The sequence below is a fragment of the Lissotriton vulgaris genome, chromosome 7, assembly GCF_964263255.1.
Source record: "Lissotriton vulgaris chromosome 7, aLisVul1.2, whole genome shotgun sequence".
NCBI classification, from domain to species: domain Eukaryota; kingdom Metazoa; phylum Chordata; class Amphibia; order Caudata; family Salamandridae; genus Lissotriton; species Lissotriton vulgaris.
In genome coordinates, this window is record NC_141695.1 from 95,470,325 (window position 1) to 95,488,062 (window position 17,738).

The 17,738-nt window shown below is 42.2% G+C and overlaps 1 protein-coding gene across 1 annotated transcript in view; it reads right to left on the reverse strand.

Moving 5' to 3' along the window:
- Positions 1 to 17,738, reverse strand: part of LOC147700900 (C-type lectin domain family 2 member D-like) — a 79,451-nt gene that overhangs the window by 17,356 nt on the left and 44,357 nt on the right. Inside the window, exon 4 of the mRNA XM_086928535.1 lies at positions 636 to 742. Within this exon, the coding sequence (XP_086784661.1) occupies positions 636 to 742 (107 nt within the window). The remainder of the gene's footprint in view (positions 1 to 635; positions 743 to 17,738) is intronic.

Consider the following 17,738-nt stretch of genomic DNA (forward strand, 5'->3'; position numbering starts at 1 on the left):
TCACATGATTGTCTAAGTTTGTTTCACTTGTCATTTTTGTCTTTGAATTTTTTCGTTTTTAAGTGGAATATAGCAGTGTGTATGAATGTGTTTTTGTAAATGTGGTGTTCTGTTATTGGATGGTTTCTTTTCTAAGACATGAAAAAATATTTGTTTGCTTTGCTAATCTAAATAATTTAAAATAAGCTAAATAAAGCAAAAAGAACCGTAGAATTGATGGTCTAGGGTATTCTCTTTAAAGTGTGCAAACTAGTCCTTCTGGACACACTCTTTTCTCCTACATTTATGTGGCAGCATTTACCAGTTTAATTTTTTTAATTTATCATACATATGCTTGCAAAAAAAACCCTCACAATAAATCATTATACTACAACTAGGTAGCGAAGGACACACCTATTAGCTTTTCCAATGCTGGTGTTATTTTGTATTGTATTTAACATTGCACCAGTGGAGAGCTTTATACAGAAGAGGAATCTCGAAAACTGAGGTGTCGTCGACAGAACAGCTGTCTCTGTGCGAGTTTGTTTTCAACAAAGATGCCAGTTTTGGGCTGTACGCTGGTGTGAGATTAGCTTCAAAATAGGATTAGTGACTGAAAATGTCTGGCAGCAGAATAAACAAACACAAGGACTTACCAGTTGTTGAATTTGGTGCCATTGACCCATGTCCACAGCTGAGACTTATCGTTCCTCCTCAAGCCAATCCAGTGATTATAATCCCCTTTGTAACGCAGCATGAAATTCTATAAAAAAAGATGGAAATAGGGACTTCCTGAGAAGTGGTCATTAGGTTTGAGTAAAATGGTTCAATGGCATCAGTGCACAGATTGACCAAGAGTTTTCAAAAATGAATTAAGAAAACACTTAGGGAGAGTGGCAAAGTAGGGTGAGGAAATCAGGTGTAATACGAAAATGTTTACAATTCTTTATTTGACGCATTCATTTGGGCAATTATATTCATAGGCAATATTAGTAAATTACTGTAAATATCACAAGGAGCTGTTGTCAAGAGGGGGCCTGGTCCAACGACGATGAAGCAGGCAGCATTTGGCAGAGCTCCTGGTGGGGCACTACCATTTGGCACCATCCAGACTCGCTGCATGCTCCTACCTCTCTGAAACAATACGGGGTAGAATGGGAATTATACGCCTGCACTTTACGGCTGCATTTGCTGTCCTGACACCACCCATAGAGATAACAGGCACTGCCTGACCTCCAAGTGGAACATCTAAGATGGCTGCACAAGGGACCTAGGAGCAATACAGCGACTGACACCATCTCCACATTGGGCCCACATCCTGAGGCCTTGCTTGACTGCGAACTGGCAGAATCTAGGCTAAAGCAGGCCAAGGGGCACCCTGGCCCCAGCGGTGGCCTTTATTGGCCATTTTCATGCTTGCTATCAGAGGCCCTCAATACTAAGGAACTGCCTCCTTCCTGGTTGTGGGGTGCCCCGGGGGTTCGGGTCCCGAATCCTAAAAAAACGCAAGGATTTTATTGCGATTTTAAGTAGCTCAAACTTTACCCGAAGGTGTCAGAGCACATTACAATAGGACCAGTTACATTGCATATGGACTTCGGAGTACATGAGTTACATAAAAGATACAAACAGTAAAACTCTAAATTCACATAAGAACGGTAGTAAGTACAAAAGTCTACTACATATACTAGTGGTTAGAGTTACATATATACAAGTTGCAAATTCACTCAAGGAAAAGATATAAATAAACTCTAAATTCACATAAGAATAGTAGTAAGTACATAAGCCTACTACAGATACTAGTGGTTAGAGTTACATATGTTCAAGATGCAAAATCACTCACTACATTTTAAGAAGCGATTAGGGTTGGACAATTATATATTACATATTTAAAGAGCATGAACTTCTTGCAGTGGTTCAGCCAAGCCTTCAGGTGCTGTTGCATTCAGGGGCGGAGGACTTGGGCCTAGAGGCATCCCAGAGGTGGTGATGGCCGTACGAGTAGAATGCGAGGTGGTGGTGGGCAGAGGCAGCATGCTGGATCCTCGGGATGATCTTCAGCTCGTGCTCCATCTATGGGAAGGGGGAGGCCTCTCGGGGCAGGCGGGCCTCTGACACGAAGTCAGGACTCCTGCCGGGCTCAAGCACCCACAGTGAGGCCCCGGCAGGTCCAGTGCATCAACACCGCCTTCAGGCCTCAGGGCTGCCAGCTAAGTCTGGCAGGCTTGCTCCGCCAAATGCCTTGACAGCAGGTTCAGGAATTGGCCTCATCAGGATGAGTTGAGTGTCCAACTGTGGTGACTTCTTTTTTTCCCCCATCATGGAGCGTTACTCTCGCTTGAAGGATATGGCACCTGGAGACCGGTGGCGACGGGACCCGATTGCGAAAACTTGGACAGAGGCTCTCGGCCACATCAGGAGCCGCCCGTATTCCAGCAGACAAACTAGATTATTTTCTACCAGCCATTAAAGACACAAGAGAAGCTCTCAAACTGAAGATGGATATGGTGGTGGCAGACATATATATCCTCTGCGATGAACATCACCAAGTAGCAGATGAGTAACAAAGAACTAGCAGTTGCTGGCAGAACTTGCTCCCGTGACCGGAGACCTAAAAACTCAACTGCCCAACATGATGGAGAGGGTCTGGGTGCTGGAATACAGGGTGGAGTAAGTGGAAGGGAGGGCATGCAGTAACAATATGCCATTGGTGGGCCTACTGGTGAGAGTGGAGGGCAATGATATGGTGGCCTACCTGGATATTTGGCTCAGAGACTGTGGCCCAAAAGGAACTGTCTCCCTTTTTTGCTGCAGAACAGGCTCATTAGTGTCCTGGCTTGCCTTTTCTCCCTGGGGCGCCACCATGCCCAGTGTTAGCAAGGCAACTTCACTTTTGAAACAGAAATCACATGTTGAGAGCTGCAGAGCAATGATTATCCCAGGTTTCACATTGGCAGTGCAAAGACATTGAGCATCATTTCAGGAGGCCAAGAAACATCCATACTAATATAATAAAGAGAGAGCCCAAACCTTTGAGACGGGTAATCTCAGGAACCACAGCACCAATCACAACACCCAATACAGCGTTGGAAAGGGCAGTTGCAGCAGAAGGACATAGGCTTGCAGACGCCCACCATATACATTTAAAAGGCAAAAAAAACGTGCCAGCAATGTAGTCCCTTGTGTGCGTGTCTGCGTTGTGCTGTGCGTGTGTGCTGGGGGCGTGACAAACGCTGGGGGCGTGTGGTACAATCCGCCCTTCATGCCATGTCTCATATCGTGTGCTGTGGGCGTTTGCTGGGGGGAGGTAGTGTGCGGGGCGCGAGATTACGGGGAAAAAAAAGCAAGCGTTGTGCCCAATATTTCATTGTTTTTTCTTCCCAGGTTCTGTACATTCCAGCTCCGGGTGTCCACCCTGCTCCCTTTAAATACCCCTGCACCCCATAATCATAACCCATCCTTACTCCTTAAAATACCCCAACACCCTTAAACACTAACCCATCTTAACCCTATAAATATACCCTGTACCCCAAAACCCAAACCTATCCCTAAACCCTAAAAATACCCCTGTACCCCAAAACCCAAACCTAGCCCTGAACCCTATAAATACCCCTGTACCTTAAATGCCAAACCTACCCCTGAACCCTAAAAATACCCCTGTACCCCAAAACTCAAACCTAGCCCTGAACCCTAAAAATACCCCTGTACTCCAAAACCCAAACCTACCCCTGAACCCTAAAATACCCCTGTACTCCAAAACCCAAACTTAGCCCTGGACCCTTAAAATACCCATGTACCCCAAAACCCAAACCAAGCCCTGAACCATAGAAATAACCCTGTACCCCAAAACCCAAACCTACCCCTGAACCCTAAAATACCCCTGTTCCCCAAAACCCAAACCTAGCCCTGAACCCTAAAAATACCCATGTACCCCAAACCCCAAACCTAGCCCTGAACCCTTAAAATCCCCCTGTACCCCAAAACCCGAACCTACCCCTGAACCCTAAAAATACCCCTATACCCCAAAACCCAAACCTAGCCATGAACTCTAAAAATACCCCTGTGCCCCAAAACTCATGCCTATCCCAAAACCCTAAAACTACCCCTGTACCGCTTAACCCAAACACCCCAAAACATATACCTCAGTACCCCAAAAAATATACCCCTATGCCCATACTTACCTTATCCAAACATTTAAAAAAACATGCTTTTACCATTCATGCATTTACAACGAATTTCGTAGTAAATGTATGCGTGGAAAAAGCATATAAAATGTAATGCCATGCGTTATAATGGCATTGCGGAGTCATGGTACTTTCGAAATGAAAGTATGCAGAGTGATGGTATGCGGAAAGAAAGTTGCAGAATAATGGGTGTTTACCCTCCCCCGGTATGTACATTGGTGGCACGGCGGCCCACATCTCCAGCAACATACTCATATTTTTTCACCACCGATTTGAAAAATGCACAGGTCTCTCTCATTGATGGCCAGCACCGACATACACTATTAGACACACCTCCCGCCACAAGTTCTAGAATTGCGAACTTTAGAGCTGGGGAGCTACGTTCGAATCTCGGCATCAGCTAAACATCCTGTGATTCCAGGCAAATTGCTTTGTCTCCCCGTGCCTACCACAAATGAATGTGTTCTTCTGTAATGTAAATTGTGCTCATGCCATGTTGTGTTGTCGAGTTCGTGCTATATAATATTGCAAGGAAAAATAAAGTAGGGAAACTCGAGTTCACACAATACTGAACGCACACTCTTAAGTGCATCAGCAGTGCACTGTGAATTGGAGCGTTTCACAGGCCTGTCACAGATAAGGAATGCTATCAAAACGAAATCCTACAAAACAATAAACTACTGGCCGGCAGCAATTCATACCCGGAGAACGTCGGGACGGGCTGCTAGTCTTTGCATATTTGACGAAAAATAGGAGATACTGAATCCAGCAAAACTATGGGTTATCACAGACCAGGGCACCAAATTCTTCTCAGAATCAGAAGTGTGAGATTGGATTGAGATACAACCACAAACTAAGGAACCACAGCATATGTGTTTGTCAACTTCGATACGCTGGGGGACTGTGCTCTTGTAACAAACGCGACTGAGGAGGCTTTCCATCAGGGGCCCAATCCCAACAGGACAGGCAGAGTGCAGTGAAGGCAGTAGCGAAAGTGACCACTTCTGATTCCGAACGGCCCCAAACTCAGACAGGTGGCAGTGACACTGACACCGATTAAACTCGAGATTGACTCCACATTGGCTTGGGACAAAGCACTTGTCTACCCCATGGATGGCAGACAACCTAGTCTAAAATCCACATTTCCCATTTCTGGCTGGATGGGACATGTGCGTGGGGATGTGATCCTGTTTAAGTATGGTGGGCATCCTTTCCGGCCTGGACATAGTTGCAGAGAATTTACGGGCTGTTTTAGTATGCTGGCATGGATGAATGGTAAGTGGGGCTGCCAGGGAGTTTCCGCCCATCCAGAATATCTGCTCCCTTTAGGTGCGTAGGCACTATTTGCCACTTGAAAGCTTGCTTTATTTTATAATGTTTGGATGAAGTGAAGTTGCTTTTCTGTCCTGGGAAAGTCAAAAAATGGACAGGAATACACACGTGAGATATTAATCTCAGCAATTGGAGGAACTCTGTCGTGAATTGGATGTTCATTTCAGATTATGAACGTGTACATGGCGAACTTTTACAAAATTTGATAAAATGTGCAAATTATATCTGTGTTAGAAGGCATTGCAGTTTGTGATAGATATCAGATTTTAACCCACATATATGAAATGCAATGTGCAGCGTACTATTTAACAGCAAAGGGGAGGGCGGGGCAATATTGTTCACATTTTTCATTGCTTTGGGGAACCGGGTGGGTAGAGTCGGTCCTTTTGACTGCGATTAGAATGTTTTGGATTAGTCGGTGTGGAGAAGTGGGTTTGAACACACAGGATTGTGGGTGATAGCAGTCCTAGGGATGGTTGATGACTATTGGTTTAATGAGAGAGGAGGGGTCACGTAACTGGAGCTAGTTTAAAAAGGAGATGGAAATGAGGAAGGCAGGTGTCGTAATTAAGGAAGATGCAGTATGAAGCACAGATGCAAAGCAACATGAAGGTATGTGACCTAGAGGAGGTGAACCGTAGGTGTGGGTTAAGGGAAAGGAATAAGGGATGTTACTGATAATGGTTTCTACAACCACGTGGAAGGGTTAAGGGATAGGAACGTGAAGGGCTTCAAGGCAATGTATTTGTGTAACAGACAGCTATGATTTTAGAGGGAAAACGCTGTGTGAGGGTTAGTTGCAATACTCTGCATGGATTCTATATATGTAACATTGTTTTGGAAAGGATGCATTATGTATGTTTTAATTGTCTGGAACAACAATTCATAGACTTATGTTTTTTTAATTATAGTGAAACCCCTGAAGAAGAGCTAAAGATAGCTTGAAATGCATTGGGTATAAGATGAGTCACTTCTGAGGATGTTTTTAAATGTTGTCCGAAGTGTCCAGAAAAAAGCTTGGATAAGCGTATCTGCGGCATGAGAAGCAGTGAACACATTTTGTCTTACGTGTGATTTACCATCGGAAATAAATGAAACCTTCTAAAAACTAAAGAGTACATGGATTAATTTTTGAAAATTTCGAGAATAAATGTTAAATCAAAGAAACGCTGTGCGCCCGTGCAAGGAACGGAAACACGCTCCGATTCTGATAATTACTTGAAGCGTGAACTTGGGCGTATCACGCAGCCCGGGCTGCACTTTCAACAGTTCAGTTGTGAGTACATGGAACAAAAAAGGAAAATAAAGGTGTGCACTGTAACACTTGACTGGAAACTATGTTTTTTAACCTACAGAGTCTACAGGCCCTCCACCTGGGCGGACCATGGGGCACAACTTTGCTCTCTAAAAAGTATGTTTCTTTTCCCATATAACCACGTGGTATTTAGCTGAATTTAACCAAATCCTAAAAACCTTGGCACTTAAATTCAGACACATATACCACTTATCCGTGTCTTAGGGATCACTCATTAAAATATTTTTTTGATACCCTCTTAGGCACTTTTAATTATTATTCTTTCACAACACGTCCTCCCCACACGACCATCTCCGCAGTCTTTCTGGCGTCATAGCACACCGAAGAGGCATTCGGTCTCTTCGGTGGGGCCCGATGATGAAGCATGACACTGACCAGGTCGGTGTGTGAGGGCCTTCCTACTCAATCAGAGTGGTTGTGTTAAACCCTTCTATCATTTGCTCCATATTCGTGGCAGTCCTGTGACTGACCAGACCTCTCTTCTTTTGTTGTAATAAATTCTTTTCCCATAGGACCAGGGAAGATACAGAATGTTACATGTTGTGTATTGTTTGGTATGAATGTGCAGTTGTAAAATAAGTATATGTTATGTCTATGTTTTTAATCCTTCATGAACAGGACCACTTAGTACGGATGGAACATCACCCACTAATGTTGATAGTCCATTTGTCTTAGGAGCACTGGAGCATGGACCACAGCCTTTTTTCACTTCACAGGCACTAAGCACCATAATGAATGTTCCTTAATGGCCGGCCCCCTATGGGCAGGCACTGCATATTAACTTAAGAATTCTTCTTTTTTTCCTATTATCCAGATACTGTCAGTACCAAGTTAACTGTATGCATATTGATCAGATACACACATTAGGTGTGTCTTTGTGATTTTGCCTTAATATTCAGGTTGATTCAAAGGAGTGGCATACATGGGGCTGGCCCTTATGTTGTCCTGAAGAAAAGGTGTAGGGGACACTTTGAAACATGTTTCAAGGTGTCCCCTAGGATACCAGGGACTATAACAACATAACAGTTATTGTTTCCTTTATCCAACCCCCTTTTTTCACATACAAACTAGAGGCAAGAATAAAGAGTTGGCTTACTAGCTAGGTATTTTTAACTATTACTCGTCACCACTCCACATCACACACTGCACTACACATAGCTTCACTAATAGTGCTCCTACGTATCCCTCACAAGTCGTAGCACGCCCCAAGCAGTAGATGCTTGGGATGGCCCCAATGATAAAGCATGTCACCTAAGGGCATCGTTGGGTGAGTGAGGGGACTCAAGAAAATAATTTTCTTTTCCACGACGGCACTGCTCAAAATCTGGGCTCCCCTGAAAAAACCTTCTCCCAGTCTATTTTCATATGATCCATCTCGTTGGATTTGAGTGTTATACTTTACATTTTAGGAGGCAGAACATAGCATTAGCCTCCCTCACCCTCCTTTTTGATAAACTAGATTGTGAGCCTTCTGTCCTCTTCGATACAAGCAAACTTTCCAGGACCATTGTATTACTAGGCTTTACAATGCCTGAGGGCGTAACTCCTCGGGAGGGGCCTGACGTACATGCAGTAGATTTATTTTTCCCCAGAGGCTCAAATGGAGCTTTGAAGGTAGCTGGAGAATTTACAGGCCTGGAATGGCATAGCCATTTTTGGATCGGCCCCAATCCTGGTGATCAAACCAAATGCCAATTGTCATGGTTGGGGCACCTGCTGTGGGGATACTACCATAGGCGGACAGTGGTCAGAGCAAGAGGAGTCTCTCCACATCAATTTTCTTTAACTCCTCACCGGATCCTTTGCTGTGTGGAGCCTGGAGGCCAACAATATCAAAAATACAAATTCTTCACTGAGTTGGATTTTTAATGCATATAAAAATTACTGTTTGAATTGTCTTTTTAGCTTTACTCGAACTAAACATACAAAAATAGCATTTTATTGTACTTTAGCCTTTCTTATAGAAAACGCCACAATACCAATACAGTGAATAAACTGTTAGAGGCTAGTCACTGTAGGAATAAGTCAATATTTAATTTCCTACATGTGCCACTTTCAAATATTAGAAACCCTGCCATGTAGGTTCAAGGTCTACTTAGAGGTTACCCATTTAAAATGTAAAAGAACGTTTTCAGCCCAAAAAGGGCGTATTGTGACAAGTGTGCCCTCTGTTTTTGAGTTGCAGCAGTCAGGCTACATATATGGGCCTGAAGCCATGTTTGATAGCCAGCCTGGTGGAAGGCATGCTTAAAAGCTGCAGTTCAATGGTGATGTTTAACGTCACTGCCATTGGTGTGTTTCCAGCACTATGTACCATGGCCAAAATGGAAAATCAAGTATGCCAATTGGGGACAAGCCAAATTTACCCCGTTTTTAGGGGTCAATGCACAAACACAAGGGACTGGACAGCAGTGGCATCAGCACAAATAAACATGGTATGGCCGACTCATAAGATGCACTTTCACAATTCTCATTGTGGATGGGAAGTAGCCACAATTTTGCCCCCGGTGTCTCACGTATAGGAACCTTGATCCAGTGTTTGTCCATACATGGAGTTGTTGAGATAACAAATAAAGACTCTACACATCCAACCTTGAAATAGCTGGATGCAATATGCCTACTTCGTTTTACCAATTTATGACCACAATAGAGGTAAGGATAAGGGCTAAACATGCCTTTAGTTGAAAGATATTAATAAAACATTCCCAATTATTTGGAAGGTTTTCAGGATCCAGGTGATTTATGTCTCCCTGTTACAACAGGGAAAAGCCATCCTTAAACGCTGTACTTAATCACCCTATAGTTTGCTAATGAAGAGGTCTTGTTGATTATATGCTATGTCATTAAGATAGTCTATATAGTTGGAAAAATGAAATACATTTTAGAATCCCGCAAAGAGATTAGAGAAATTACTTTGCATTCACACAAAATGGATGACAATGTATTTCAGTAAAAACAAGACAGCCTTTCCATACTAGGATTGCTCACCCTTCACAAGATAGAGAGAACACCGTAGGTTTTCTTATATATCCCTCACCATGCAGGGTTGCCCCTTGGTGGCATGCTTTATCATAGGGTTCCTCCCGGTCTGCTGCGGAACAGGACATGCTATGACCTGCGTGTTACGTGGGAGCGCTAATTAGTATACTCTAAATTATTAAAAGAATAGGAGTGGGAGGGGTATTGTGGGAGGTTTCAAATTGCTTTCCTGGTAGATAATTAATACTTTAATCCATCGTCCAGGTGGTATAGGTAAAAAGTGGGGAGAAAAAAATGATAGTGTAGGTTGCAATGTACCTTCTTTTCTATAGGTCCACATGTTTTAAGCCAATCCCCATGTCTTTTCTTTAGGACCAAGGATCTAATGCTAGAAACTATGCACCAATAATAGTGGCACACGCAATTATGCAGACGCGCAATAACAAAGTCCTTACTGGACCATGCCCCACAGAAGTATAAGGAAGATCGGACCATCTGCATCACCACATTCAACATAGCTTCCGACAGTGAGCACAATCATCAACGAACATTGGCGGATCCTAAACAGCGGCCACCTGAATCTTCCTAAACTCATGTTTTTCCACAGACGAGGACAAAGTCTAGGACACTTGTTAATACACACACGTCCTTATAAGGCAAAAGCCATCAGACAGTCACAGAGTACAATGCCTCTGGTAGTTGGTCATTACCCAGGTGGTGGGTGCAATGTGGGTCGCCTAACAAAGGGCACACAATCTATATCTTTCAATGACAACACAACGTAAAAATTAACAAATTACAATACACAGAGTGTTGTGTATTTGATTACCTGTCCTTGTAACCTCGACTATGTGAGAATGACCACCCAAAAGGTGAAAACCAGTATAAGCTAGCACAGCAGTAACCTCAGATGTAGACGGGCGGCAACAAAAATGTCAATCCATTACATTGAGAAAAAACACACAGCCAAAGACTATGAATGGGGGTTTCTTGAGCACTTGAGGATAGTCAATTGCGAATCAATACTTTTTGAGAAGGAACAATGCTGGGTGCTTAAGCTCAAGACCCACACTGAGGGCCTCAATTACAATATCCCTTTGGGCCAATGTGTGGGGTAATACCTGCCATCAATGAGTCTTAAATATCTCTGACCCAGACTGAATTAGACCTTTGAAGCAACATATGGTGCAGGACGCATTCAATCAGCCAGTCCAAATAGGCGACAACTCCTGATTCCATTCTTTACCATCAATTGATTTGTAACAAAATTTGCACCCATGTCTCAATATAGGTATCTAAAATACGCTGAACAGCGACATAACTATAAAAGAAGGACCCAAGACAGACTACAACATGCAGACAGAGTGTGCCTATGCCTGTAGCCTGTAGCCTGTGGTACCGCAAGAGGAACCAAGAAGTGATTTCACTCGCGGCTACCAATTTGGAAATGAGCGATCGGTCTAGTTTAGGCTTCTCCAATGAGTAGCTTGTGAGCTACTGGTAGCTCTCCAGGTACCTGCAAGTAGCTCTCCTGAGTGCAGTTCAGTTTACTAAATTATTTTGCTTGGCTGAATTAATATATGTACACCAAAATTGAACAGTGTGCATCTGAGATGAAAATGTGCATATTTTCAGACCTCATAAGCTTATTTAGAGATAAATGGTTGACCTGAGGGACTGTAATCCTGACTCCGCCTTGACAAAGGTTGTTCTCAATCCCCCCCCTGTCCTGAGGAAGATCGGACTGCAGAGGATACAAACCACCCTCTCTGCGCCAGCGTTGAAAAGTCAACACTTTCCCCTAATGGGCCTGTACCTTACTTCACCCCATCCCTGCCTTTTTACAAATGATTATACTCTGTAAAACATCAAGAAACAGAAAATAACTTACAAATCCATGAGAGATAGGTCCCACTGTAATGCTGATGCTACTGTAAATCACAACCAGTTTACTAAGGACATTACTATATGTAATTGATTGTTTAAATTACTCTCTTATTTCCCTGCCTATATATCTGTTCTATTCCACAAGCACACTTCCTTTTCCACACTCCCCCTGGAGCAACCCTCTTTTCTGTTTTGAAGCACTCTCTACAGTGATCTGTTATAATAACTGTGAAATTAAACAGTCACCATTGGAGCTATTTTTGGTGGATGTGTGTCATTTTGAGGATATACCTAATTGAATTGAGAAATAACTGGGGTACATTTATGATGCAACTTGATTTCAATGTTTATCATGTTTATAGATTTTGACTTAATGAATACCTTTCTAAGGAAAATAGTCTAGGACCATTGTTTTCTATACCGAACATTACCAGGTCCATGAACTAGTATGGGTCACCCCATTATTATGTAATGCTTGAAGCAGTAAGTACGTCACAGCTGTTAAAGTGTCCATGCGATATAGTTACTTCTCAGAGTGAACACATTCTTACTAGCACAGCATGACGGCTATGATATGTTTTTTTACCCCACTGAGTGTAACTACAGGCTGGCCTTGCCACCGGAGGACCTATGTTGCAAAAGTCTTGCCTCATTTTTGTATGTTGTGTTTGTGGGTTATTGTGTTTTGTGTTTTACGTCACAGGGATCACTGTTTTATTAGATGTGCTCACCTCAGCAAACCTTGCATTTTAGTTTACATGATCTGGAAAGCAGAGGTGATTTCTTAAGAATATATAAAAAGCATCTACAGCACACTTTGCTTAATTTACCTGTATATGCGCCTTGTTTTCCTGTTTACTGCCAGAACTTTGGCAGGCTAACTATATTACAGGTTGCCAAATAGTAACACCAAGTAAGTGCTAAAAAAGGTTTTCTATTAGCATGCAGAATATGTGAAGTCACCTTGTGTCAGTAAAACTTTAGCAGTGAAGTCCCAGGGAGTTAGAACCTAAGTCCTGAAAAAAAGCCATGGGGATTGACTTGAAACATATAGACCATTAGAAGTGCAGGTACATTGTGACCTACATTTTCTCTTTTTTCTCCTCACTTTTTACCTATACCACCTGGAGGATGGATTAAAGTATTATTTATTTAGAGGCAAGTTTTTTAAACCTCCCACAATACTCCCACTCCTATTCTTTTCATCATTTAGAGCATACTACTTAGTGCTCCCATGTAACTTGCAGGTCATAGCACACACTGTTCCACAGTGGAACGGGAGGAGTCCAATGATGAAGCATGCCACTAAGAGTCAACCCTGCTAGGTGAGGGATATATAAGAATCAATCAATCAATCAATCAATCAGTGACACTTATAAAGCGCGCTACATACCCGTAGGGTCTCAAGTTTTCTCTCTGTCTTGTGGAGTGTTAGCACACAGAGTGCAGACGGGCTGTCTTGTTTTGTAGATAAGCAAGTAGAAGGACAAGCCCCCTGGGATATTCCTCTCATCTCCCCTTTTCTTTTGAGATACAGTTAGACTTGGTCTTTCAGGGCCAATACTAGACCACACAACTTTATTTGAGAGTTAAGTTTGTCTTTTTGATTGTGTGATATAATTTATAATTAGAATTTTGGGATGTGTGATATATTTGTTTAAATATATCTTTAATGTTTATAGTTTAATGTATATGGTTCTATCATGAACTTAATTATTTTGCACATTTAAAGAAGTTGAAGTTTGAGGTTAAAACCTCCTCCAAGAAACACTTTAAATGACTCCCACCATTAACTGTCTTTGAAAAGCCTGTAAATCAGGCTTTTCCAACAAGTAGCTCGTGAGCTGCTGGCGGCTCTCCAGCTACCTGATAGTAGCTCACTAGTGTGCAATCCAGCCTAATAAATTAGAAGCGTTTGCTTGGTTGAATTAATGTACGTTTCCTAAAATTGAAAAGATGATTTTTGATTGTTCCATAATGCATCATTGGGTAGTAAATTACTACATTGATGCCAAGTGCATTGCACCTATGACTGTCATGTATTACCAATTAAGGGGCAGTTCTAATACATAATGCATTTTTCACCTTACTGCTGGCAACCCTGCATGATAAAAAAAGGGAATTGTTGCTGGTAATCTTGAATGAAGTGGCTATTGCTGTAATATTGTCTGATGTGGTCAATGTTACCACACTAATATTCGCAGCTCAGGATGATTTTAATTTATCATAATTAGCTCTTAATACATAAAAGGATATAGGCCCCTGCTGTGAATAGTTCAGCAAGTAAATGTCATAGGTGCTCAATAAGAAAATATTAAGAAGAATCTCCCTAAAACAATGATAACTTGTTTTTGTGTTTGCATTTCTTCATAGGATTTGGATTTACACCACTTAAGTATATACGCACACTTTATATCAAAATAATTCCAATAATATGTATTTGAAAGAATTGTGAAATTGTTTTATAATTTTTTTAATTGCCCTTAAGAATAGACTATGGTTGTAAAACAGGTGTCTGCTCTCACAAATATTAATGGCTGCTTTGTAGTGGGGAACAACCTTTACAACAAAACTTTTACAACGCACTACCATTACAACGCGTTTTTTACAACGAAAACCATTACATTGCATTGCGCTGGGGGGCGCTCTAGGATAGGGAATAAGTTTAATTTACTATCTAACATCTTCCCTAGTGTCCACGGGGACTGGAGTTGGAAGAGTAAATTAAACTTTTCACTATCCAGCACCAAAAGCGCTATGCGTTGTAAAGGTTTGCGATGTAAAAACCGCGTCGGTAAAAGTATGCGTTGTAACGTCCTACATCCCTTTGGAGATACAAATTATGTTAAACAGGCATGTTGTTCCTAAAAATCTACAGGATCTGCGTTTGCTCGGATAACAAACTAAGGGATTGGTGTATAGACTAATTTCGGACACCCCCGCAAGATATGTTAGCCTATAGGCCAGCTAGCTCGCAGTGCCACTCTAAGCCCAGGACCCTTACCAAGGAGCAAATAGTTTTCTGGCAACCACTGAACAAGACAACTCTCAAACCTCTCAGGGATCGTAGAAACAGTGCAGTACTTTTTGCTCAGTCACTCGTGCTTACTTATTTTCAGAGAGACACACAGAATCTGATGATGGGGACGTTTTCAATAAGTATTTCTTGAACCAGCGTCATTCTAGTGTAAAACATATTTGCTGCGACAATCATTAGACAGACACATATGTATAAGTTTACAAGCACCAATAGAGCAAATAAAAGGACGAATCCTACCATGCTGCTAAAACAGTGAATGTGATATTGATACAGGGCAGAAATTAGGCGTACTCCTAAGATGCTAACCTGACCTAAGTGTACTTCGTATGTATGTAGGTGTAAAGCCAAGGATCCCCCTAGTAAAGAGCCAGCCCCATTACCTGATGGGAGAGAAAGAAAAACCCTGTCTTTGGTCTCGAGTAGGACACCTCGCCCGGTATGTCAGATCACTGCGTGCTGGAACTGCGTGCAGGACTTCAGCATCCCTTGTCAGAGTGGAAGCTTTCTCCTCTAGTTTACCCAGCAAAGATATTGTGCTTATTTACCAAAACGTTACCCTCAGGGAATCTACCTAAAATGGTACTGTGAACCTGTCGTACAAGGATGACAATAGTGATGACCCTTATAAAAAAGTTATTTTACAGAAGATGGCAATCCTGCTGTGATACTAAGAATCCTCATGCATAATAAATGAGGCTGGCTTTTCGAAGAAAACCACACATTTATTAGGCACATAACTAGGCAAAAGGTCAGTGTCAAACAGTTATGTAGAACAGGGTAGGACAAATGTAGGTAAAAGTTCCTGTATCTACCTAGGCTTATATTGGGGTTTGTTAGATTTGGGGGTCTCTAGTTGGCAGAGGTAGGTACCTTTGACCAAACAGGGACCCTTGCTTCTAGTCAGGGTAATGGGGTACACTCCTAAAATAACCCCTGCTCACCCCCTTTGTAGCTTGGCATGAGCAGGCAGGCTTATCTCAGAGGCAGTGTTTAAAGCATTTGTGAACACATACAGTAACCCAGGGACAACACTACTAATGGACACCACACAAGTTGTAGTGTAAAAATAAGTATTTTTATATAGACTTAACACAAGACCACAAACACCCAAAATCCACAATACTGTACTTTAAAAATGGAAGAAATAGCTTTTTTCTCTTTAGATGGTAAATGCAACACTTTAAGTTCATGTACCTTTGGATGTGTAACACTAAACAGCGAAAGTGTTGCAGTGAAGGTGATGCGTCGGTTCCTTACACGCAAGACCGGTGATTCGTCGGTTCCCTACTGCTGCGTAGGGGACGGTGATGCATCTGTTCTTCTCTGCATGGGGAGGTTATGCGTCGGTTTCTTACTACACTTCCGTGACGATGCGGCCCTCAATGCCGTGATACGATGAAGATACGGTGCAATGAAACAAAATGGTGTCTTTTTCTTGGTGCAACAACGATGCGTGCACGCCCAACAGCCGTGCGGTGAGTCAACGATTCTTCTGAGCCACGACAGGCCCTGCGACACGCTTCTCCGGTGATGCGACAATGACTGCTGCAATGGCGATACTCTGCTCCAGTGATGCAAGGTGCTTCGGGTGATGCGACGACAGCGGCTGCGGTGGCGACACGCTTCTTCGTCATGAGTCGTGCTTCCAGGGACACAGTGTCTCTCAGAAGGCCCAGCTCAACAGCAGGCACTTCAATTCCCAGCAAGGGAAGGCAAGGGAGCTGGTTGGTGAAATCTGTTGTCCCTGAGACATCTACATGCAATCAAGGAAGATGGAAAAGGATGAATAGATAGCCAAAAAATTAAATAATAGGGGACTATTAATTCTCCTATATTAGGGACACTGTGCAATTATATACTAAACTGTGACTATGGATACCATCACGGAAAAGCGAAGACGTGATTACATATTTTATTTATCGTAATCACAGGAAATTATTGTCCACTAAGATTACATAGATTTCAAATATACATTATACACAAATATATATACCTACATATGTACACAGATATATACAACAAAGAGAGAAATGAACAAAATGTGTACAAAGAACACAAATTCATAAGAGTCGTGCTTCCAGGGACACAGTGTCTCTCAGAAGGCCCAGCTCAACAGCAGGCACTTCAATTCCCAGCAAGGGAAGGCAGGGGAGCTGGTTGATGAAATCTGTTGTCCCTGAGACATCTACATGCAATCAAGGAAGATGGAAAAGGAGGAATAGATAGCCAAAAAATTAAATAATAGGGGACTAATAATTCTCCTATATTAGGGACACTGTGCAATCATCAACTAAACTGTGACTATGGATACCATCACGGAAAAGCGAAGACGTGATTACATATTTTATTTATCGTAATCACAGGAAATTATTGTCCACTAAGATTACATAGATTTCAAATATACATTATACACAAACATATATACCTACATATGTACACAGATATATATACAACAAAGAGAGAAATGAACAAAATGTGCACAAAGAACACAAATTCATAAGAGTTCCTATTACACCCAAAAAAATTACAACAAAAGCTAAGTGCCCTCCTATTCATTCTAGGAAGTACACATCGAGGTAGTCGGACACAATCGGTTCAAAAAAGATATAGAACCCAAATATACAGATTGTGTCAAAGCATATAATTCCACTTAGGTTTAAAAAATTAGATCAGACTCCTCCTTATGGAAAGTGTTGATGTGGTTTGCATTTCGGCCTTCCAACCAATCTTGGCCTCCTCAGGACAGGGTGATTATAGAACTTATAGAACTCAAATTCGGCTGACCCTTTGTGTAACCTCCTTGGGTCAAGCAGATTCTGCAATACGGCGAAGAAACACTTCTTGAAAGTTTTATTTCGGGCAGCTCATTAAGGTAACCAATACCGTAATTACAAAACTTCAGAAAAAACTCTTCATAAATGACTCAGTCACTCCGCAGGCACTCCATAGTACACAGCGGTTCACCAGTCCCTGATTCTTCGGCAGGAGGCAAGCTCTATCTCAAGTCCTTGGAGATCCTTTA